We start from the raw sequence: 24,293 nt of genomic DNA, 5'->3' as shown, positions 1-24,293 counted from the left end.
CTCATGTTTCCTGGTTGGTGGTGGAAACATCCCTCTTGCTGGTGACAGCCCAGCAGCCAAAGGAGGCAGAGGCCTCTCATCGCAGGAAGCAGCAACTGATGAGTTCTATAGAGGAAGGTTATTGATTTAATTAAAGCATCAGTGGGAGTCAGGATGGACTTAATTGGCCCTCTTTATGGCATATGACCTTATCGCACCGCTCCGCGATAGAGACAGAGAGAGGTGTTAGGAGGAGAGAACGATGATCATAAAGAGGGAATTGGAGTGCAGGAAAGAACGGTGAGGTGAGGGAAAGGACTGTGAAAGAGGGGATATGAAGCCAGGAATTGAATTGAATTGAACTGAATTGAATTGAATTAAGATGGTCTGAGAAAGAGAACGCAGAAACAGAACAGAGAAACAGAGAGAGAAAGAAAGAGATAGAGAGAAATAGAAAGCCACAATTAGGCAAGAAAGGGGGGATACGATACATAAATTCAGAATCAGCAGCGTGTTATTGCCTCCATTGTAAGTTTATTTGACTTGACCTTTGACCCAGATCCAGAACTTAGCTCTATAGCACTTACTCTCGTTGTTCTCTCCTATCTAGAAACTTGCTTGTGTTGTATGCAAATCTCATGTGTAAGTCGCTTTGGATAAAAGCGTCTGCCAAATGTGAAATTGTAAATTGTAAATTGACCCCATATCCTTCCTAGGGGTCAGAGACTCCGTGTCCTACACCAATCGACCAGGCAACCCCTCCCAGACAGCAGACCTACCTGTCCTTCTGGACCTTCCTGAAAACAGATCCACTGTCCTGTAAGTAGAGCACTTCAACAGATCCGCTATCCTGTAAGTACAACACAAAGAGATCTACTGTTCCACTAGTATAACACAGAAATAGATCCATAGAATGAGGCTGAGGAGCGCTGCTTTTCTTACCAGGTATCAAAGAAGGTGATCTTTGGAGTCAAGGTTTACATATCAACAGGCAAAAGAGGGAATGAAGCTCATTGTTTGTGGTAAAGAAGGCTGATCTCCCCAAGAGAATAGTCCAAGGCACACTTCTTTGTTGAAAAGGTTAAAAAGCCTTTAATATATGGGCTATGCCTAAGCATTTCAACCATACAGTCTTCTACTTGAAACGTGTAGGTGTAGCCCATATATTACAGACTTTTTAACCTTTTCAACAAAGAAGTGTGCCTTGGACTAATTCTCTTGGGGAGATCAGCCCTCTTAACCACAAACAATGAGCTTCATTCCCTCTTTTGCCTCTTGATACATAAATAGATCCACTTCACCCTCTTCATCAATCCTTCATTCTCTGTCTCTTTCTATTTCTGTATCTCAAACTCACAGGCCCTATTTTTGTGCCAGCACAGATCAAGTGCAGTGACCCTGCAAGATGGTAATTTTGTCGGGCAAAAGCTGATTTTTTTCCCACCTAGCGGCCGTTTCATATGACATTGCTTGCGTCAGTGAAGAGCGCACTAGAGTGGAGTGTCAATATAAAATGGATGATCTAAAATTATGGTATCAAAGTTATCTACTTATGTGTTATGTAGATCTATTTCAACCTCTTCATCAATCCTTCTTCTTTTTTTCTCTGTGTCTCTCAAACACACACACACACATACACACACACACGTATACACACACACACACACACACACACACACACACACACACACACAAATGCACACATGCACACACACTCACACACACACACACACACACACACACACACACACACACACACACACACACTCATGGTTCATCCCTCTCCAAGCTACCTCAGTCATTTTAACTGTCTGTCCTGCTGCCTGGTAAAACCACAATGGTGAAGCAGAGATTGAGATATAATTCAACCATAGACTGTAAAAAAAAACATGTGACATCACCCATAGGCTTCTGAAGGGCCATTTTGAAGCCTCAAGATTGTGTTTATGGTCGCTGCCATGTTGACATTTTTTGGAGCCACTGCAGCTAAACAAAAAGGTGATCTTTGCACAACCGTATGCACCAGGTGCGTCGGAGGGGAAGGAAAAATCAGTACACTCCCGTACACTGTCTTCACTTACAATAATTTAATAAATGACACAACGTTTCAGTCAAGTGACCTTTGTCAGGTATCTGCGAGCCACAGCAGCCAAAGCGAGGCAGGTGGAATTCAGACAATCCAAACACTATTGACTTTTACTGTTTTGGTTGTCTCTACATTCAACATGCTTTAAAATGTTAAGAATTATTAACCAGCATAAAGAGAGACTGGAAGCTTTGCTAGTGAGTTAGCTGTACTCTGATGGCCTATTTGAATCTACAGGAACAAGAGAGGACACTTTGATTAGGGAGTGATCAAAAGTTTGCCCCTTCAATGCAATGCCACCTGACCTCCATGTACAGTATATCTGTACCAACTTGCTCGGATAGGAAGGATATTGGAAATTAGCTAAAAATCCATTGCAATACAATGCAACAACCAGTCACTTGCATTATATCCATGTGGTTCTATGTCTTTGTAAAAATAAAGCATACACTTACTGTACACACTTTTTGAAACAAACCCAGGATCCCCAAATTGTCTCCTGCATTTTGTGACCCCCTACACATCACCTTGTAATCTGGACACAGTCAAGCACAGCTCAGTGTGTGCCCCGAGATGGTTACTGAAACTGATATTAGCATACACCAACACACACATACTCACATAGACGCACATAGAGACACACATTTGTGCCAAGCAGCCAAAACCACGGGTGAATTTTGAAGCCAATAACGAAGTGGCAGCAATGGAAATTCCTCTAACGTCCGCAAGAGTCTGGCATTTTTTGACAAGAAGTTATGGTCTCAGTAGCTAATTTCACTTCTGCTAATGTGTGTCCTTATGATGATCTTCAAAATAATTGTATCATTAAGGGGATATGATGGATAAGCCTAGTGATTGACAGGTCGCCTGTCCAGTGATTGACAGGTCGCCAATTACGGACCAATAGTAGGCGGAGCTGTGGCTCTGCGGACAACCCTCGGCTGTGCTGGCTCCACACACACACACACACACACACACACACGCACACACGCACACACACACGCACACACGAAGAGTACACAGCTATCCAGCCTTGAAAAGCAGCTCTGAGCCAAACAGGCAGTAGATATACCAATTGACTCACAACAAGTGGGATATTTAACTCTTTTTCCACCACTATATTAGCTTCACTGCTCATTTCTCACCAGCTCCATCAGGGGATGATGAAAAGGGAAAGGTGGGTTGGGCTTGATAAGGGTCAGTGATACTGACCACTAGGCGGTGGCGTGGGGTTAACAGAGTGCTGAATAGAGATCTTTGTTGATATGAAGCTGGTTGGCTCCCACTCACAGTAGCAGCCTTGTGGTGCTAATGGCCTCATCATTGGCAGGCCGGCCACGTCAGTGCTTTAAATCACTTATTAGCCCCGGGGATAGAGGCACCGGGGGACCGTGCCGTGTCAGACTGATAGCATCTCCTCTAACGTTTAGCCTTTTTAATTGAATCAAACACTCTCAGTGGGTGACTGTAATTATCACACATATTATCTCTGTATGCAAATGTAAATACGGTTTAATTGGGTTTTGGACTGTTTTTTAATGGAAATGCATACCTTATTTACTAAAAAAACAGGTAAAGTTGTCCTATGTTGTTTGAAAACTTATACTGGTCGAAATGTATTATCTATACACTTAAGACACTTAATATTTACAATAAGAAGTTGAATATTCCTTGAATCTTCCTTGGCTGTTGAATGAAGCCTGAAAACTTTTTCCCCACTTCTCCTTTCTCCTCTCTCCTCCTCTCTTCTATTCCCTCCGACTCCTCTCTTCTTCCCTCCTCCCTCCTCCTCCTGCTCTCTTCTCCTCTTGTCCGTCTCTCAGGCTGGCGCGAGATGCCCCAGACAGATGCACCAGTCACTTTGATGCAGTGGCCCAGATACGAGGAGAGGCCTTCTTCTTCAAAGGTATTCAAGTCCAGGGGGGGAAAAGTGAAGGAGTGAGTCAGACAGACAGACAGACAGAGATAAAGAGTGATATAGAGAGAAACAGTGAGCGAGGAGGGAAAAAACAAAACAAAAGGGGATGAAGTAAGAGAGATAGAATGAGAGAGAGCAGGGGAAAACGGAGGTGAAAAGACAGATAATGAAAATGAGTGAGAATGAGAGAGAGAGATAGAGAGAGAGAGAGGGTGGGGACAAGACAGAGTGGTGTTTGGGGCGATCAATAGAAAGCCAAGTCATACGTGGCTCCCGGGGCTCGTCTCACACACTCACACACCATCACATATTCTCCAGTCCAAGCAAAATGCTCCTGCAGGGCCCGGACTGTCTTGCTGTATACATACAGTATGTGCTGAGCTTGAAATAAACTTTTTGTGTCAATAGCCAATGTGGCTAGTGGATTTCAGAGTTACCATCCACATCTACTGCCAGTTTTCACAAGCCAAAAGCTTTTTTTTTTCCTTAAAATATAATCAAAAGGATTGCAGAGACTCTAACTGCACGTATTTCATCTTTATCATTAGTAATAATAATGTATGTACCAGTAATGTATGACATCCTGACTGATTTGTCCTGGCTATGGCTCTCCTCCTAGCCAACCAGTTACCCGTTAAGCACATACCCAGCAGCCACAGAAGCCATAACTTCTGTAATTTTCTCTTACACAGTTAGATTAAGTGAGCCAAACGAAGCAAACAAAATTGCATTTTTAAATCAGAAATTCAAAATTAGAATGTTACTAAACAAAGCCTTTGATTGATTGATTGATTGATTGATTGATTTATTGGATATAAAAAGGTACAAACAACAGTACAACCCAGAGGATAACATGTAGAAGAATACTTAAACACTTGTTTCCAACGTGGTACTAGATGGTATACAAAAATCAGAACAAAACAATACACAAAACATACTACATGACAGTGAAAAAATAATAGAAATTTGACATTAGTACAACAAATTTAATCCATAACCTCTAATGAGATAACATCCCTAAAAACTATTGCATTTTGTACACAAACCATACTACAAATAGTAAATGCCAAAAAAAAAATGGTTGTTGCTATCATAGACTCCTAAAGGTCTTTGTGTAGTTGATCTGTTGATGCTCCTATCTCCAACCTCTCCTGCTCCTCTTTGTCATAGGGAAATATTTCTGGCGACTGACTAGAGAAAAGCACCTGGTGTCTCTGCGTCCGGCTCAGATCCATCGGTTCTGGAGGGGCCTACCGGCCAACCTGGACAGTGTGGATGCTGTCTATGAGAGGCCTGGGGACCACAAAATAGTCTTTTTCAAAGGTATGCTGCAGGAAATCACATTACAGTGAAATCACACCTACAGATTGTTTCCTTTAGTACAATCTAGTGGATATGAGTCATATCAATCCAGACTGAGGTTTGCCCTCCATTCATTTTTAATACTAGACTTTCCAAGCATGAGTAACTCCTGGTTTTCAGATGTCAACATCCGTCTCCTTATACCCATGAAACTACGTTTTTGGATTGTTTGGTCCGGATTATGCTGTCACTCCTAACAAACCAACACACAGTTCGCTTGGAAGAGAACCAAGACCCACATTTTCAGGCAGTGTGCAGTAACACTGTCTCTGTTCAACCTTCAAGGAAAGTTGCATGTGTAGCTGAATTTAATTCCTGACAACAGAATGTTTCCTTTCCTCTGGCCATGATATAGCTCAAATGGAAATTAAAATTGAAATTCACCTACTTAGATTAATTCACCTTATATTTGAGTGTCAGAACCTTAATGGTAAAGTATGGCTCGGAGCCAACATCATTATTTCTCAAATCCCTTTAGAAATTGATTCATTTTGAAAGTGAATTTACTTCAAAGGCTTACTTTATAGTGTTGGGGGTAACTCTGTAACATGTTAGAGTACTCACACTTTTTTGTGGTAAAGAGTAACTTGAGCCGTTCGTTTTCAAACTTGCATTTTGGTGCTTTTATTTTCCTTACAAACGGTTTAATTTGTAGCTTAGTGCAAATTAAAAAGAAAAAAAATGAAAGTGTTGTGCTACATGACGTTATTGAAAGCAGACTGCAGTAGGCTGCAGTTGACGTGCGGTAGAGGCTTATAGGCTACAACAATAAATTCATGCTTTACTTTGAACTGATCAAAGAAAGAAAGAACATAACTGTAAGCTTATCTTTCACTATCATACTAAAGAGTTGAATTGAAAACGCTTGTCAGTGTGTTGTGAGCTCTATCTGCTGTTTATTTTGAGACCAGTCATGATCAGTTAAGGCTCTGTGATCTTACTAGTTTACCCTATATCAGTGGCACTCACAGAGAAGGAGGATTAAGTTAAAAAGCCTTTATTTCAAATCAGGGAATATCTAGGGCAATAAAAATACCAGGGCAATAAAAACACAGGGTAAAGTTGGAAAACAATACACATTACCAGACTGTTATATCTGTGTAGAATTAGTTATGACTATGCATATCCTTTGACCCCCCAATAGACATCCTGCCCACCTCCTTGCCTCCCCATTTACAAAAAAAATGTAAAACTGCAGCTGGTTCTTAAGGCAAAGGCTGGTCCTACTCCATATTTGATATTTGATATTCATATTCTGTGAAGTTTTTCTATTTCATCTTTTGATATACTCTGTGAAATGGATTTCTATAGAGAATGTTCTCTTTGACTGGGTGTCAGGCCAAATTCTGAATTATATGGCAGCCAAAAATTCGGGAACACTTCATTTAGATAGTCCAATGTTGATACTCAACTATCAGATGACAAAAAGTAGAAAGTGTCACTAGCCTATTTGGTGCATCGCCACAGACTGTGTAACCCTAACACTGACCTTAAACAAACCCAAACCCTAACCCTAACTCCTAACAATTTCATTTCAACATTAACCCCAACCCTAAGATTAACCCCAGCCCAGACATTAAGTATCTATAGACTACTTTTCATACAATCATGAGTATCACTTGAAACTCAGTATACACATTATAATCACTTTATAGGAAGTTGAGTATCACCTTTGGACTTTCATTTTTATTCTACTGTATTCATTTCAAAAATGGCCAAAGTTGATCCCTTGACCTGCCAATGTTTCAATATCTTTTCAAACAAATTGTTTCAAGTTCATATATAGTCAGCTGTCTCATTGTGTTTTCAAAAATTCTGTCATGTGTCATTTATAAAATATTGGGTATATACAGTATATTCCAAACTGTTGAGTTTTCTGAGTTCCTCTCTTTGACTGATATCTCCATGTCCCGCCCCCTTCAGGTCTAAAGTACTGGATATTTAAAGACAATAACGTGGAAGAGGGTTACCCCCGTCCAATCAGTGACTTTGGCCTGCCCATGGAGGGCGTGGACGCAGCCTTCGTCTGGCTGCACAACGACAAGACCTACTTCTTCAAGGACAGCCACTACTGGCGGTACGACGACCACCTGAGACGAATGGACCTGGGCTATCCTAAAGACACGACGCTGTGGAAGGGGCTGCCACCGCACCTGGATGACGCCATGAGGTGGTCTGATGGTGAGTTAATTATTTTCTGTCTTCATTCTTCTTTACTTTTCTCTGTACTTAAGTTAACTGACAGATGGCTTGTAAGGATTGTTAGTAGTGAAGGAGTTGAAAAATAAAACAAATTAAATTAAGGAAAATTACAATTTTAAGATTGAATGCGAGATGAAATCACTTACATATGAATCAGATAACTTTTTATGTACAGTACCCAAACAATGACAAGTTGTTACAACCAAAATCTTAAACAGGGTCATCCCACACTGATCTGCACTCAAAACACAGAATCATGCACACATAAATGGATTCAGAGTCATACTTGATATGATAGAAGTGACCCAAATATTCACTTAAACTTCACCAATGCAATACCTCTGTCTCTATTTATCTCTCTTTCTAACTCCTCTTTCTCTCTCGCTACCTGTTTTGCCCTTTTGCCCCCGTAGACTGCAGACTAGTCTAGTGAAATTCAACTGTGATCATTGCTCAGTCAGCCCTGTAATACTTTCCTCTGCTCTATCTACTGTCCTGCATCTTCAAGAAGTCACATCACAGTACCTCTGTTCACTCTACTGCTGTTGAGCCTTGATAAGCCCAGTCACCTGTTTGCTCTCAGCTACTTTCCTCTAGCATCCAAACCAGCCATGCAGGTCCTTGTCCTAGCTAAACTGCACAAGAAATAGTTAGATCAGATCCTCCTCCTCGCGGTAAATGTCTTGACAATTGAATTGAATTGACAATTGAATTCACAAAAGGCCTGCAACACCTTTGCGTTGAACAGAAAAAATGTGTGATTCACAGACCACCCACAGTTGGTGGAAAGCAAACTTTGCGCTGCCAAGGAAATAGCAACACAGTGTGCAGTTGATCTTCATGCATATTTAAATGAAGTTATCCATATGCATTTCAGCGCAAAAATGACCCCTGTCCATGCATATGCGGCTCATTACAGTGTGCGTCCAATTCACAAAGATCATCAGTAATTGCCAATAGTAATTAGAGTGAAACTGTTGAGATCTTCCGAAAGCTGTCGGTAATGGAGGTTAAAAAGGGATGTGATGCGCACACTTTACAGTCACTATGGCAGCTGTGATTGTAGCCAGGCGAACATCCCAGTCATGCTAGAGAAAAGATATTTTGAAGCAGAATATAATTGTTTCAGTTAACCGAGATGGAAACTATTCGTCGTCACAGGTTTGAAGGCAAAGTCATACAATTATTGACTTATTTGATGAGATCGAGGACGGGATTGAGCCGTCCACTCAAAGATCCCATGCAATATCTGCCATTGTTAAACTGCTGTCATCACTTCAGGTTCTTGCTTTTGGCTCCTTCCAGACACCTGTTGGCTGTGCAAGTCGTTGTCAGGGTGCATTATTTATACGTTTGGACAGTGCAGATTGCACAATTGAAGTGCAAAAAATGACACTCTTCTTTGTGAATTCACCTGTAATTCTCTCACCTCTCTGATCTTGAACAGAGTCAGTAGTAGCCTTGAATTTCAAAGGGGTTCTTCAATAAATAGTAGCATCAGTGCAGCATTCTATAATGTACATAAGTGTGGATCTCAAGATAAACATACACTAGCTATGCACACACACAGACAGAAACTCGAAACAAGTAGGCTCTTGGAAAATGCTATGTATACATACACAATGTAGCAGAATTTATCAATGACCTAGGTAAAGGAAACTGTGGTGAAAGAAAGAGGGCTGTACAACAACAACTGTCTTCAGTTGTTGACCCCCTAGTCAAGCTGCTCAAGTTTGCAGATGACGCCACCTGGGCGTAATCAAAGACAAATGGGTCAGTCTACCGCAGAGAGGTTGCAAAACTGGCATCCTCGAGTGCCAACAACAACCATGACCTTAGCACTCGCAACAGTGGAGAGAAGTGTTGAGAGTGCTAAGAATCCACAGACCGATCTCCCCCTAGTAATCAATGGATCCACTGTGAACTCAGTGGAGTCATTCAGATTCTTGCGGACCACCATCTGAAACACCCTAAAATGGGATAGAAGGATTAGGGTTAGGGATGGGATGAGACGATCTCCAATCTAATCAAGAAGGCCCACCAGAGGCTGTTCTTCCTGCGTCAACCTCAGGACCCCCAGTGCTGAGTGCTTGTCACAATCAATCCTAGTCCAGTTCTACAGAGCCTTCCTGACATCATCATCCCGCTCCAAGATGAGACTGCGGCATGTCATTTGAACAGTTGAGAGGGCAATCAGCTGCCAGCTGTTCTCCTCCAAAGACTTGAATGACTCCAGAGCAAGGAAAGGGGAAAGAAGGCTGCTGCTGACATTTGTTTTACATACCACCCTCTGGTGGACAGCTACGGTACATCAGTACCCACACAATCCACCACAGCATCAGTTTCTCCAGAACAGTAATCATCCTCGCTCCCCACCCCACCTCACTCACCCAAGCACACTCTCACATGTACACACACACACACACGCACACACCAGCACACACACTACACACACACCACCTTGCTAATATGCACATGGACACTGATATGAGCTGTTCAAGCTAGCAACATATTTTTGTTTTGCACATCTGTTATGCATGTAATCTTTTGTTATTTATCAACTTAGCTATACTTTCCACATCTTTGACTTTGCCGCACCGGCCGATCCATGTCATGTTGTTTTGCGTACCAATGCCTCTCAACAACTAGTTGGTCCTTTACCTCTGAATCTATTCATGATCATGATCCTCTGGTATACTAGACTACTGCACTACTGGACACTCATCAACCCCCTCATAGTTATCAACTATGCCAATACTACTACACTTCAGTTTTGAATTTATACTTGCAGTGTGTTTATATTTGGTCTCGTGTCATATAGTGCGTCTTGTCCGCACTATACTATGTGTCAATCTTGACTTGAATTGTGTAACTATCTTGTGTCAGCACCAATTAACCAGATGAAAGTACTTGTGCGTACCTGGTGAAAAAAGCAATTCTGATTCTGATTCTGAATTCTCATTTTCCTTTTGGTGACATTCCTTTGAAATTCAAAGGGCTGCTTTGACAAATAATAGTGGCAATGCGGCATTTTATACTATAGGTGTGGCTCTCAACAGAAACATGCACTAGCTGCTCACTCACAGCACACACACACACAGCCAGAAACTCATACACACAAACAAATAAGCTCTTGGCAAAAACTATGTATACCTACACAAAGTAGCATAAATTATCAATCACCCAGGCAGAAGAAATTCTGGTGAAGGAAAGAGGGCAGGGGAGTATATTTTGCTAAAAATAGGATAGGATAGGAAATAGAGTGTTCCTAGTGAAGAAAACCCCCAACTCATGCCTCCAGTTTAGCTGTTGAACTTCCACATGCAGAATTGTCATTAGGATGAGCAAAAAATGATAATGTTTGGGAAATGCGGCCAGCTAGAAAAAGAAACAAGTTGGGTGTAATCATTTTGGTTGCCTCGGTAGCTGCATCGGATGTGTGCGTGTGTGACCAGGTTTATTCATGGTTATTCTGTGTGTGTGTGTGCGTGTGCGTGTGCGTGTGCATGTGCGTGTGTGTGTGTGTGGGTTTGTTTGCTTGATCCACATGATTTCTCTGGCATAATGTGTCAGTGCACTAGCCATCTCTGAAACCCACAAAATGTAGAGTTGAGGCTGTCATAAATGTTATTGTGATTCACGAAACATTCCCACACATCACTAAAAGCTGATAATACTTGAAGCCTACATTCAACAGACCACACATGTGGAAAATAACACAGACACAAACAGTAATACCTGCTGCGGGATGGCCTGGTGGTGTGAGATCCCATATTTTAACTGAAGTTCACAGGTTTGATCCCCACAGCAGCCATTAGTGTCTCCTCCTGTCAAACTGTCCTTAAGCAAGACACCGCACCCCTTCACACTAGAGATGCACCGATCAGGTTTCCTGGGGCCGGTTCTGATTGAAATAATGCACTTTACCCAGACTTTCTACTAACAACAGCACATTGTAAAAGTGCACAGCAAGTATAGATAGTAACATTCTAATTTCATTGTGTTTAACAGATTGTTCTTATGGCTTCCTGACCTAGCTGTCCTATCCATGTATAAATAAATCACAGGTTTTATCCAAACATAGTAATTTCATGTTGGTGTGTACTTGATGACTGAGGTACTTACTCATCTAATGCCACTGGTAGCGCATGAAAAGTTTTTCATTGTGGCAGCAAAGGCTCTGCCTTCTGTCCAATGTATTAAACTGGTTCTGATCTATGATCATAGGCTGTGAAATTCAAAACACAAAGTCTGAAATGAACTGTCAGTGCCAGATGGACAACATGCCTTCGCTACTAATGTTCTGCTGACTGCCACAAACTGGCTCAGACTTTTTATGGCATATGGTCGACCACTTTCCTGATCTGGCAATTGATTTTTTTAATTTTTTTTTATTGGGCTGTCGAAACATTGACCGATCTGTGTTTTGGTAAAATCCACATTGTGCAGTGGACTCTCTAAATTTAATGAATTTGTCAAAGAGGATTGAACTGGGATGTTTTAATAGAGGTATGCACCATAAACAATACAGGAAGCTTGTCCACTTCTCCAACTCAGTGGTCTGAGTCAACATGATCTTACCAACTGCAATAAAGGTTAAATGGATCAATGACTGTTTGTTCAGGAAAATGTGCGAACATTAATTCTAAAGGTCAAAACTGGGTTGTACATATGGTGGCTTTCATGGTCACTGTGGAGGCTTTTATAGTGACAACTGGCAGGACAAGACAGTAGGAACAGTCTAACACATTTGGTAGACACATACAGTATATTCAGATTGCTTTGCTATAGCCACCATGTACACACGTTGCCCACTAGGGCTGGGTAGCGATGTTTGGTAGTTTAGTTTAGTAAAGTTTATTGCACAAGAAAAAAAAAAAAAAAAAACGGAAACATGAGCTGAAAACAACAACTAAAGCTGAGTATTTAAAAGGTACTGACCAAATCACATCAGCACTACCAAGTAACAGAAAATGCTAAATTGTTTGGTGCCACCTTTTGGAACTTTAATGTTCAAAGAAATAAATAATTGCTTTTGTCACAGCTGATCACTGTCAGCATTAAAAGCTTCACTTGTGAATGGTGGGCGGGTCAAACATAGTTTTGCAACGGTAAAACCAGTCATACTTTTAACTGTTATGTGCCACTTCTTTTGATTGTTAACAATGCAGAAAAATCTACAAACTTCTTTTAAGTTATAGAGAGCCAAAGATTAACTAAGCCAGGGAACCACTTTGACAGTAAGCGTTTAACTCTCTAAGAATCTATATATTCTATCTATCTTCTATCTATCTTCTATTAGCTTTGATTAAAAAAAAACAGACAGATACTAAAAGATGGCCCATCTAAAAATATCAGTAAACATAGACTCCCACTAACCCCAGTCAGCCATACCTCATTAAAATCGAGTGTTCATGCTTTAGCACAATGAAACATTGAACAATGGAAAGGTCACTGTTTTGGCAAACAACCACACAGTTCTATGTTCCAGAACAGTGTAGCTTGCATGAATAAATAAAAGCATCAATAAATAGCAGTTGCTTAATCTCTAAAATGTCTCATAATGAGATTCTGAAAGTTTGAAAGGGTGCCTAGCCCCATTTGACTTTAATTACAAAAAATACGGAAAACTAAAATGGGTTATATTACATTGTAGACACAAATTTGGTGAATGTCTTCATGTAAAAATGCTGTTTTCATTTGGTTATTGGAGTACCCAACTCAGTGAAATTGTTTTGGCAGTATAAATTGGCATGGAAAGCCCGAGGTGATATCCAGACAGTGTGTTGCAACAATTTGAACAACATTTAAATTCACCAATAAAATTGAAATAATAAAAGCATTTAGTTTTTATTATTCAATAAAAAAAAATGCAGAAACATTTTGCTTCTGAAAGCCTCCCTGTGCATTAGCACAGCATCTGAGGAAAACATGAATGTTCTTGCAATAAAAGCAAATGGTCTGTTTGTATGTGTGTGTGTGTGTGTGTGTGTGTGTGTGTGTGTGTGTGTGTGTGTGTCTCCCTTCTTATCTCTCCCCCTGACTCTCCCTTCATCCCCCCCTTTAAACCTATCCCTTCTCCTAACTTCCCCCCTCCCTCGTTACTCTCCGTAATCCACTGAACAGGATTAGTTTTAGAAGAGGAAGTGGGGTAATGTAATCATTACCAGAGCTTGTCTGTAATTTTAGTCCTGTCCGAATCTGCCGTGTCAGTAATCTTTATGGATTACGTGCGCCCATGCCAGTAAAATTTCTGGTCTCTCTAAAATGCCCAGTTGACATCCCTGAGATTGTTGGCAAACTTTGGGAAGCATATATTGCTTCCCAAAATGTGTGGTTTTACACCGCTCTCAAATTGCACTTGAATTTGAAGCGGTGTTCAAACCAAACTGCAATCAGACCCAAAGTCTCAACTCTGGTCCAGTTATGACTTTTATATGGTATTGCAGCCATGCTGTAGTATTATTATTTGTCATTGTTTAATTGCGGAAGTTATGAATGATGCAACAGACATTTTGGTGAAATGACATCTTGTAAATGGAGCAAACACTCCCATCTCTCATCTTTTTACTATAAAATGAGGAAAATCTGTCCGTCTGTCTGTCTGTCTGTCTGTCTGTCTGCATCCATTTTGCTCCTCAATGGGTTGGCCAATCAATCTGAAACTGCACATGGGCATTGGGCATTGGTATAGGCAGGGACTGACGAAGCAGATTTTTCCATTTTCCCAAATTAATAATTATTAAAAAATATATATATATTAATAAACGCTGTTTATGCTCATTTTTGGCAAGTCTGCGTGGAGTTGTGGCGTGCGCATCCCCGGGTATGGACTAGTTGGAGACTGATTACAGAGATTTTTTATCTCGTGCAAACTGTCCAATAACATTACAGATGTCCTGTGTTAACAATTACTTAACGCACATTTGTCCTGAAAACTAATCCTGTCCGAACAGAGCTTTTCTCTTTCTCTCTCCCTCGCTGACTCGCTCTCTGTCTTGAGGACCCAATTCAGAACATGACTTGAGCACTGTGCAGGACATGGGACGATATGGAGGATAATGGAATACAAATGGTTGAGTCACAAAAATATGAAGGAATGATGAATATGAATTAGACTGCTGTTTATTGGATTCTGAAATGGTATGGTATTGGAATGGTATTTAAAGCAATTAACGCTAAGCTTTCACAGCATTCACACCAAGCATGTTTTGAGCTGTTTACTCCTTTAGTTTGGTTCGTAAGGCCAGAGAGCGCCTGAAAATGCTGGTCTTGGCCCTCTTCCAAGCACATTGCCTTGTGATTTGTTTGGAGTGAGAAGATAATTGTACCAGCTACAGGAAACAACCCCAAAATACAGGGATTTCTGGGCATAGGGAGATGGATGTTGACATCTGATAGCCATCCATTACGCACGCTTGGACAGCCTGCATGACAAAATGCAACCAAAAGGGCAAACCGCAATCTGGACTGATGCTTATATTCAGCTATTTCTTCATGTAGTCTTACCTGGTATGAACCGCAGAGATGGTAAATTACGGCAAAGAGATAGGAAATTGATTTATTTTGAAGAGTGGCTTGTCGGTAAGTTGAGTTGAAAGCAGTTGTCATTAAACTCATCTCTTGATTTAAAACGTTTTTTTTGATATAAAACAATTATCCCTGTGGTTCCTTATAGGAAGAAATGCAGAATAGCCTAAATCATTTCAGAGTTTGTAAAGTATATTTTATCATGTTTTTATCCTACTAATGCTTCATGGACATGTTACCAATTCAGTAATTAAAGGCAATGGCTCAGCCAAAAGTCATGAAAAAGGAGAAAAGTCCATGGCCTGATTTTCCACCATACCAATAAGAATGACAAAGAAGCCAAACTTTTGCATAAACCCATGTGCCATCCTCAGTGTGCACACTGAATAGGCCAAGTCTGAATAGGTGCATCTCCATTCATATAAGACCATGCCATTTGGTGGATGCTTTTCTCCAAATCTTCATTCCATATATGTTTGCCATGCATGCTTACATTTTTGGCATGGGAAGTGACTACAAAGTCATTGTTAGTGATCACCTTCAATATATGATGAAGCAACACTGTCCTTTCTATCGGCAACAGAGCAACAATTAAGAAAAATAGAATGTCTCCTTGAATAAAGACTTGAAGATGAAAACTGTATAATCCATACCAGAATGCATTGGATCTATGCCAAGGTGCATTGTTGCGGCAGCTTTTAACAAGGCCAACACCCTGTTAAGGCATTTTATTGATGTTTCAGTTGGCTGTATATATTAGGCGTTGGGTGAAGATAAAATCGTTTTTAGATGTTCAAAATGGCTCAAAAAGCGGCTAATTAGCAGGAGTTACTTGGTCCTGAAATTGCAGGCCGCTCTCAGTGGGAACCGGGATGATCCTGTCTCCCCTGCAGCATCTCCCAGCTGGATGTGTGGAAGCTGTTTTCCCTGTCAGGTGTTTAGAGCTCTGATGTTCTGTCTTCTGAGCCTTTGCCAGCTTCAGAGGTCCTGCTCCAAGCTCTTTGATGTGTGTGTGAGAACAGGCCAGACGCAAAAGAAGGGACAGCCCGAACAAAACCCCCAAGTCTATGCAAAGACACTGACAAATACATGCACACACGCGTCGTACACATGAATACACACACACGCATATACACAGACCTTTGGGCCTGGGACCTGGAGCCACATTAAAGCCTTTATCTTGTCTGTAGGCCACTTCCACCAGCTCAGGATGAAGAGAGAACAGTGAGATGCAGAGAGAGGATGAGAGAAAAGAGACATAAAGAAGATATGGTGGCATCTCAGGATGAACAGCGAGACAGAAAAGAGTATTAGGGAAAGGGAGAAGCCATGGAGAAACCTTGGGATTAAGAGATAGAAGAGAGAGATGGTAAGAGGGAGAGAGAGATGATATGGTGAGAGCAATGGAGAGGGCTGGTTAAGATACTGTAGGTACAGGAAGGGGCAAATGAAGAATAATGTTAATACAAGTCATCTTTCTCAATTCTCTTACTGATATACTTATATAAGCTGTTTTAATGCTTAAAATGTGCATTCTTTTGTGCACTTTTGTCTGCCATGAGGGCAATTCTCCAATATGTGTGAACAAAAAAGTTCAGTACTCTACTATATTGTATTCCATTCTATTCTATGCTGTTCTCTTATGTTCTACTGTACAGTATTTCACTCTGTCTGTCTCTCAACACACACACTAATACCAACCCTCTCCCTCTTCCCTCTGTCTTCCCTCTCCTGGTGAAGGCTCCTCCTATTTCTTCAAGGGGAAGGAGTATTGGCGTGTGCTGGGCAGCGATATGGAGGTGGAGGCCGGATTCCCCCGGCTCATCGCTAAGGACTGGCTGCTGTGCACCGAGATGCAGTCGGACTCTCCGAGCACGGACGCCAAAAACACTGAGACGAGGGTCAACGGGCAGCATCACCCGGACCACGCAGAGAACGGCTACGAGGTTTGTTCCTGCACCTCTGACACGGCCTCGCCTCTGGGTGCCCGCCCCTCCCCCTCTCCCCTCTGGCTGCTGCCGCCTCTCTGGACGCTCTCGCTGGCCCTCAGCTCCGAACCGCTATGATGCCAAAGCAGGGGAGAAAGGTCGTGATCTGAATCAGGAAGTACGACAGCCAATCGACTGAGAGCAGCAGAGTGAACAAGAGACTCATCGGTGGAGGGCCAGAGGCCGCTCGGTCAAAACAACAACTGGAAGATTTTGTTCTTATACTTATAAATATCACTTGGTATCTTTTTGCTATCATTTTGCTGTTATTTATTTCCCATGCCATTTGGTGGACACTGTCATCTAAAGCGCCTTGCAGTATGGGGAGAGCATACCATCGTATGGGTGTCCCTATGGCATCAAACCCCTTACAATGACAATGTTAGTACCATGCTTGACTAATTGAGTTACACAGGACCACAAGTTCCATTTCTGTTTCATTTTGAAAGGTCAAAATGCCTCATCTCTCTGTGAAGAAAAGGGACTGATTGGAGATATGTTGACATGAAATCGAAGAGTGTTCCAAGAGCATAAACAGTGATTCTGTTCTTCATGTACAACAAGTTTACAGCAACAACGTCTGGCTGACATTCAGTAGACAGGTGAACGGCATCCTGGGATGTATCCTGTAATGAATGACACCCTATGATGTAGACAGGTAGACAGGTGAATGGCATCCTGGGATGCTGGCAGGTAGTCAGAAGACTGGCATCCTGTAATGTATCCTGTAATGAATGACACCCAGTGATGTAGACAGGTAGACAGATGGTATTTTCTGCTGTAGACAGACAAACATGTGAATAACATCCAGGGATGTAGACAGGTAGGCAGGTGAATGGCATGCTGGGAGGTACACAGGTAGTTAATGATGATCAAAGAAGCCACACACACACACACACACACACACACACACATGCCCGCGCCATGTTTAGTATACGGTCTGAACCAGTTGGACTAAAATGCTTCTGTCATGTGACGGACAGTTTTCTCATGTAAACCTCATAATACGAGGGCTATAAGGTGGATGGATGAACAGATGGATGGACTCTCTGTTGCTTTCGAGGAACTTCTGCTCCTGTATCTGCGCGGGTTCATCCTGTTCACCTCTGGTACAGATGCATTCCCTGCCCTTATCACAGGCAGTAATGGATAATATTGATTTTGTTGTATTTTTGTAATAAACACAGATGGATTTTGATTATTGTGGGTTCCAGAGGATTAGGATTGTTGTTTATTTCACATTGCTTTGGTCACATCATAGAGATCGTAGAGCCCTTCCCTCACCACTGGACCAGATGAGCAGACAAAAGACGGATGGATGATGGACTGCAGGAGAAGACCAGTCATCAGACGTCTTATAGACCTCAGTACATGGCAACTGGATATATTCTTGCTGTTAAGATACAGTATATTTACCTACAGTATAAATATAGACTCAGATATATTTCAGTCGAAAGGTTCCAGGACTATTGCAAAACCAACTGAACTGTGTACATTTCAAGCTGTGTTTTCTAATGTGGAATATTTTTGTAGAAAAATAAAGAACCAGAATCACTTTAACGGCCATGAATTTGTATCGACAGCACCGGAGCAGAGACAGATTAACAGTATTCAGCCTGACACACACTGACGAGGAGGCAGTGAGTGTGAGTGCTGGGTGTGTAATTATTTAGCGTCATTGAAAGGAAGCCCAGGCTTGAAGACAGATGAAGGTAACATAACAGCGTACAGACACCAACTGGTAACTACTTTCTTCTCTCTGATGTTCCCAAGCATGTTTTCTCTTGTACTGGTCACTGATGTTCCGTCACACGTGAAAACCCAACTTTGCCAATCACACTATACTCCCACTCTTAGTCTGCTTTATGAGCAGATTTCTTGGCAGAGGATTATAAACCCATATTTCTTTTGGAGAGCAAATCAGAGAAGTAATGTCACCTGATCTAAAAATATTCAACAGCACTGCTAGATACTGCCAACTCAAGGATCAGGAATATCGGTGTGTGGCAAGTGTGTAGATACTGGGTGTGCGCACAAACACACACACACACACACTGCATATCACAACAAATTTATGTCACGGTCACAAGCGTCACCCTCACTCACAATAGATTAATTAAATTACCACAGACACAACAAATAAATGAGTGTGTGTGTGTGTGTGTGTATGTGTGTGTTTGTTTATTGTACCCAAAGGCTGCAGATGAACCCCACCAAAATATACAGACACAAAAACATCATTCTGTTTTGAGATAAAGTGAAGTTCAAAAAGCCACTCCTTCCTTGTTTCTGCTGTGGTGACCCTGCTGCTCTGCCTGTTGGTTCCCTGTTTGTTGTTTTCTATTTTTCATATTTTCTATTCTGCATCCCCTCGACACACACACACATACACACACTTGTGCCATTCTGTTTTCTTGTTTTGGGCTGTAGTTATGTTTCCACATTTCAATTATGTTTGTTTTTTCTGTTAATTTATTATCATGTTAGTTTAAAATAAATTTGTTGTTATTCCTCACGCATCTCGCTTCCGTCACGCCTTGTGGACTGGGGTGTGACACCACTAAGAGCAGCAATTTTTCTTCCTTCCTCATGACACACTCCAGTGGTATTAATTAACTCGCTGTGGCGCAGTGGCTGTGCCACCAGGAGAGCACCTGCTCCCGGGGGCGAATGCAGCAGGACGGGTCACTTCCCAGCAGTTCATCCTGTTTTGTGTGGCCAGCGATTATAAAACAGATCTGATTGGAGGAATTTACGTTTCCCTGTGTGTATGTAAGTGCTTGATTAAGGATGTTTAATGAGGATGCTGTCAAACCTTGACTTTATTCGAGCGGTTACATTGAAAGTTATTACATTTTCAAAAATCCATTAATTTTTATCATCAGCTGTAATTAATACATCATAACTTGACTTGATCTTGATTGGCAACCCTACGTGAAATAATTGATAAAACGTGAGAACGTGTGGATGGGCGGCATTTATAGTTTTGCCCAGGGCGCCTGATTGGCACGCACCGGCATTGATTGGCAGCCCTCGTTAACAGCTGCATAAATCTTTCCAGTCAGCCAGGTTTGCATCATTAGAACCAGTCGAGCTTGTCTTGTCTGTCTACTGAGCCCCCAAATTGTGACTGCTTTATTTTCCCAGGACTTAAAAAAAAAAATGCTTATCATTATGCTTATCCTGGGACATCGTACTTTGATAACTTCATGAGAAATGAATGAGACCATTAATCATTACATTATGTGATGGAGCCACGGATGAAATCACAGATTGCTCTGATGTGATGAGGTTTGGGGTTGAGGAGGAGGTCATGTACACAGAAAGATGAACAGACTGACTGAAAAATGAAAGGCACACAGACATAATCAGGCATACAGACCGAGAGAAAGACATTTGAACTGCAATCTTACATCTGTTGTTAAAGTAAATAACAGTAGGCCTAAGTAAACAAAAGAATCCACCGACGAGAGAGGAAATAGTTCGGAAATGGGTGTTCAGATGATGATTTTAAATAGCTTATTACTCCCTTCAAAAAACCCAGCAGAGATAGAGGTCTGTGATAAGAGGTCAGCGTAAATCACAAAGGTCCTGTTGTTCAGACGGATGCCAAAAATTCACAAAATTTGCAAACTTTTGAGTACCACAGTAAGTTGAAACAGACAAATGTGATGTCAATCAATTCTGCTGATGGGCTTGAGTCCTCTGCTAAACCAAATTGTGTGTGCTTGGGCGCATGCTGTCAAGAGCAAAGCCCGGCTCCTGCTCACCCTCGGCAGTAAGGTTATGGGGAGGTTCCACAGAAAGCGCAATCCAAGCTCGCACCGGGGAGAGGCATTTGGCAGTCTTGTCAAACTGGGTTCTGGCAGCTCTCCGCAGTCATACTCCACGGAAGGTCACTTTGAATTCAACTCTTGCCCGCAGAACCCAGGGGATGAGGCCAAGAGAGTGGAGGAAGGTACTGTGCACCCCTTCCTTTCCAAACTTCACATCCTACACTGATGGGATGAAGTGACGGGGCAAGTCTTAAGGAGCCTTTTGCTTGAGTCATGAACAGAAGATGCGTGGGCACAGTAGCGGAAACTGGGGCAAGGTCAAATCTGTCTTAACAGTAACCACAGCTACAATAAACCTGTCTACAAATACACTACCAGTCAAAAGCTTGGACATTTTTCTTTATTTCTACTATTTTCCACATTTTAGAATACTAGTAAAGACATCAAAACTATAAAATAACACCAATGGAATTATGCAGTGACCAAAAAAGTGTTAAATCAAAACTATCTTATATTTTACATTCTATAAAGTAGCTGCCCTTTGCCTTGATGGAAAGGCAAAGGCTTTGGAAAGAAATTCATACACAGGCATCAACTTCACTATTTGTCTAAAAAACAAATTTCAAGCATTTAAGCATAAGCCTTTAGAGCAAAATAGCTTTAACATAATGAAAAACATAGTACATTCAATTTACTTTTGACTGGTAGTGTATATTAAGTGTTTTGTTTCGTTTTTCAAAATTTCATTGTCTGGCAACCAATGTCAGTAACTTCAAAGTCATTATACCCACACAGTGATGCTGCGGAGGAGAGCAGAGACGATGCCCAGGTTGCCGTTATTACGGCACACAGGCAGAGCGAGCAGTGGAAACGAGCTGAGGATGATTCAGCCACTAAGGACGGTGCAGTGGATGAGAGCAGAGACATTCTTGATCTCTCTGAGCCATCAGACTGGCCTTCCCCGAGTGACATGACTGACACGTTTCATCAGCTGATGACTGAGAATGGGCCTTTGAAACGCCCCGATGGCCCATAACCCAGAAGAGAAAGAAGCAGCAGCCGATTTTCTAAAGCTTATTATTCTCATTTATTATCCAACGGGGAACAAGCTGAATGAGACTGGTTAATGTACTCCAACAAAACAAGCAAGGTGTACTACTTTGCATGTGAAACTATGTGCAAGGACGTGACTACCAATCACTTAGTTAGGGAATATAATAATTGGCAGCCCCTTTCAATGCCTTATTTCTCTTGCTCTCTGTTAAGCACTCAGTAAATAATAATAATAATTATTATTATTATTATTACTATTATTATTATTATATATCATACTGTGCTGTAACACCACAAAACGGACGATGGTCATAAAGATGTTTATCTTTCTGGGGGAGATTTGGAGTCTTGCAAGTGGAGCCAACTCCAAAATGCATACAGCATGTGCTGGAAGCCAGTGTTGGGTTGCATTCTTTCTCTGCAGACAGAAATTTGCCAATAAGATGCAAGTTAGGAAACCTCAAAAATGCCAATTTCCTTGGTTTGAATGAACTTTTAGCCCGTTACGACACTACTGTGGCTAGGCATGTCAGAAAACATTGCCTCAAAGGAGCCATAATCTAAGTTGGTGCATGCATTGCAATATTAGTTAGACCAAATAATAGTTGCTAAAAAGTGTGCTGTTGAATTTGATTGCATCCCTGACATCTCAAAACAAGTGCAACCTCATGGATATTGATGAAAATAAAGACACAATGATAGAAGAGTCATTTGTTGGTTTATTTAGGATACAGAAGGCAAAGGGATTGTGGAGAATGATCTAAACCATTGACAATTTAGGTTAGAATTAGCCAACTGTCATGGTTATGATAACAGTTCTGGAGATGCGGAGAGTAGCACACACTCTCTAATGCAAAGATTATTATTGTCTGCCGAAACATTGGTTGTTTTATCTCTGCTATATAACATAATCTTTGTATCAAAGGAGTGTGTGGCTACTCTCCTCATCTCCATAACTCCTACCTCCTACCTACCGCACCTCATCAGTACTGGTGTGTGTTTGACTGCTATCATTCATTTTTTATGAACAGTTCTAACATGAGAGGAATCCACCAGGCTGTAAACACCTTTAACACCTGACAACCCATAGGCTTTATGCATTATGTATGCCTTGTGCTATAGCCACAGCCTTAACTTACTACAACGTGATGCAGTGTCTTCTAACAGAGTGTTTCTACTGTTTTTGGAACTGTATACAACTATACACAATATTCTACCCATCTGTCAAGTGGTGGGACATTTTGAAAGAATTTGTTGATCTCACACTGAAACCACTGAGTGACACCACATTGAAGCATAGACTGTAAATAATAGGCATAGAAGGCAACACTGACTCAGTTAATATCTTGTTTTTCTATCTGAGTTTATACTTGATGCTTTAGAAAAGCTTTATTTCCAGTCTAAAAATGGTAAAATCTCATCTGAGTCCAAGGCTCTGTCAACTGTAAGAGCCCATATTGAATTTCTCTCCAGTTCAATTATGTGGCATGACCTATTGGTGGCGATCACACACTTGAGCATAGCAATGCAGTAAGCAGAAATATCCACAGACAGGATCAGGTCTGAAAAAGTTAATTTCAGTACAGAGGGCAGCTTTGAAAAAGCAGCGACGGCTGCTCAAATGAGGCAATGAGTTTGAGGCTGCTACAGACTTCGTTCAAAACAAGCAACACCGCAGGATCCAGAACATCGTCCTCACCCAGATCTGACTTGCTTCATTTACAGGTGTTATGAAAAATATTGACTGCGGTGACCACTTTGAAGAGCAAACCCACTTTATGTTAAAAGTGATTGTTGAAAATATTAACGGTGAACTTTGCGTCAGCTTACAAAATATACATTTAGCCGACTAGCAGTGATATACCATATACCATCACATCAACTGATATTTCTAGAGACATCATTCAAGACAGTAACTCTGCAAGCTGTCTTCTACAAGGACAGATTAAACTTTATTCGAGACATCTTGACTTTGTTTGCCTTTACTCCACAAGGGGCAGTGATTGCCAGACTCACTGGGCTGTAATCTTATGGAATGAATTCAGCTTCAATATATATTAATATAATAAGATGAATATGGAAGAAAATAATTTGTAATCATGAAATTTGAAATCATAAATGATCACTGCTCAGTAAGCTAGTTAGCCATTAGCCACTACCTAGCCAACAGCTATTAGGCCATATGTTTATGGTTTTTGAGCATTTGTTGTTCTCGTTTATTGTCAGTTCAGCTTGATTTATCAACTTCATGTAATGTTCCCAACACACATTCACTAACATAAAACAAGTGGCAATATTTGTGTCTGTCTATCTACATGAAAATGTTAACTAACATTCAGATTCAAGTGCTGTCGGTTTTATCAGGGATGTGACTTTCCACCAGCAAGCACCACTTGAAC

The 24,293-nt window shown here is 41.3% G+C and overlaps 1 protein-coding gene across 1 annotated transcript; it reads left to right on the top strand.

Annotated features, from left to right (window-relative positions):
* Positions 1–695: 695 nt before the first annotated feature.
* On the top strand, positions 696–18,538 carry LOC139662475 (matrix metalloproteinase-17-like; the record flags this gene model as incomplete). The annotated part of the gene is made up of 5 exons (XM_071541169.1): positions 696–798; positions 3,889–3,971; positions 5,154–5,306; positions 7,269–7,526; positions 16,818–18,538. Coding segments are annotated over 5 exons (923 nt in total), but the record flags the coding sequence as incomplete, so codon positions are not given.
* Positions 18,539–24,293: the final 5,755 nt, after the last annotated feature.

This window comes from Centroberyx affinis, unplaced genomic scaffold (assembly GCF_046629955.1).
Source record: "Centroberyx affinis isolate AG114_WGS23_722 - 3 ecotype Tasmania unplaced genomic scaffold, CSIRO-AGI_Caff_v1 ptg003805l_1, whole genome shotgun sequence".
Classification (NCBI taxonomy): Eukaryota; Metazoa; Chordata; class Actinopteri; order Beryciformes; family Berycidae; genus Centroberyx; species Centroberyx affinis.
The sequence above is the reverse complement of the archived record's forward strand: the minus strand, read 5'-3'. Positions and strand labels throughout refer to the sequence as shown.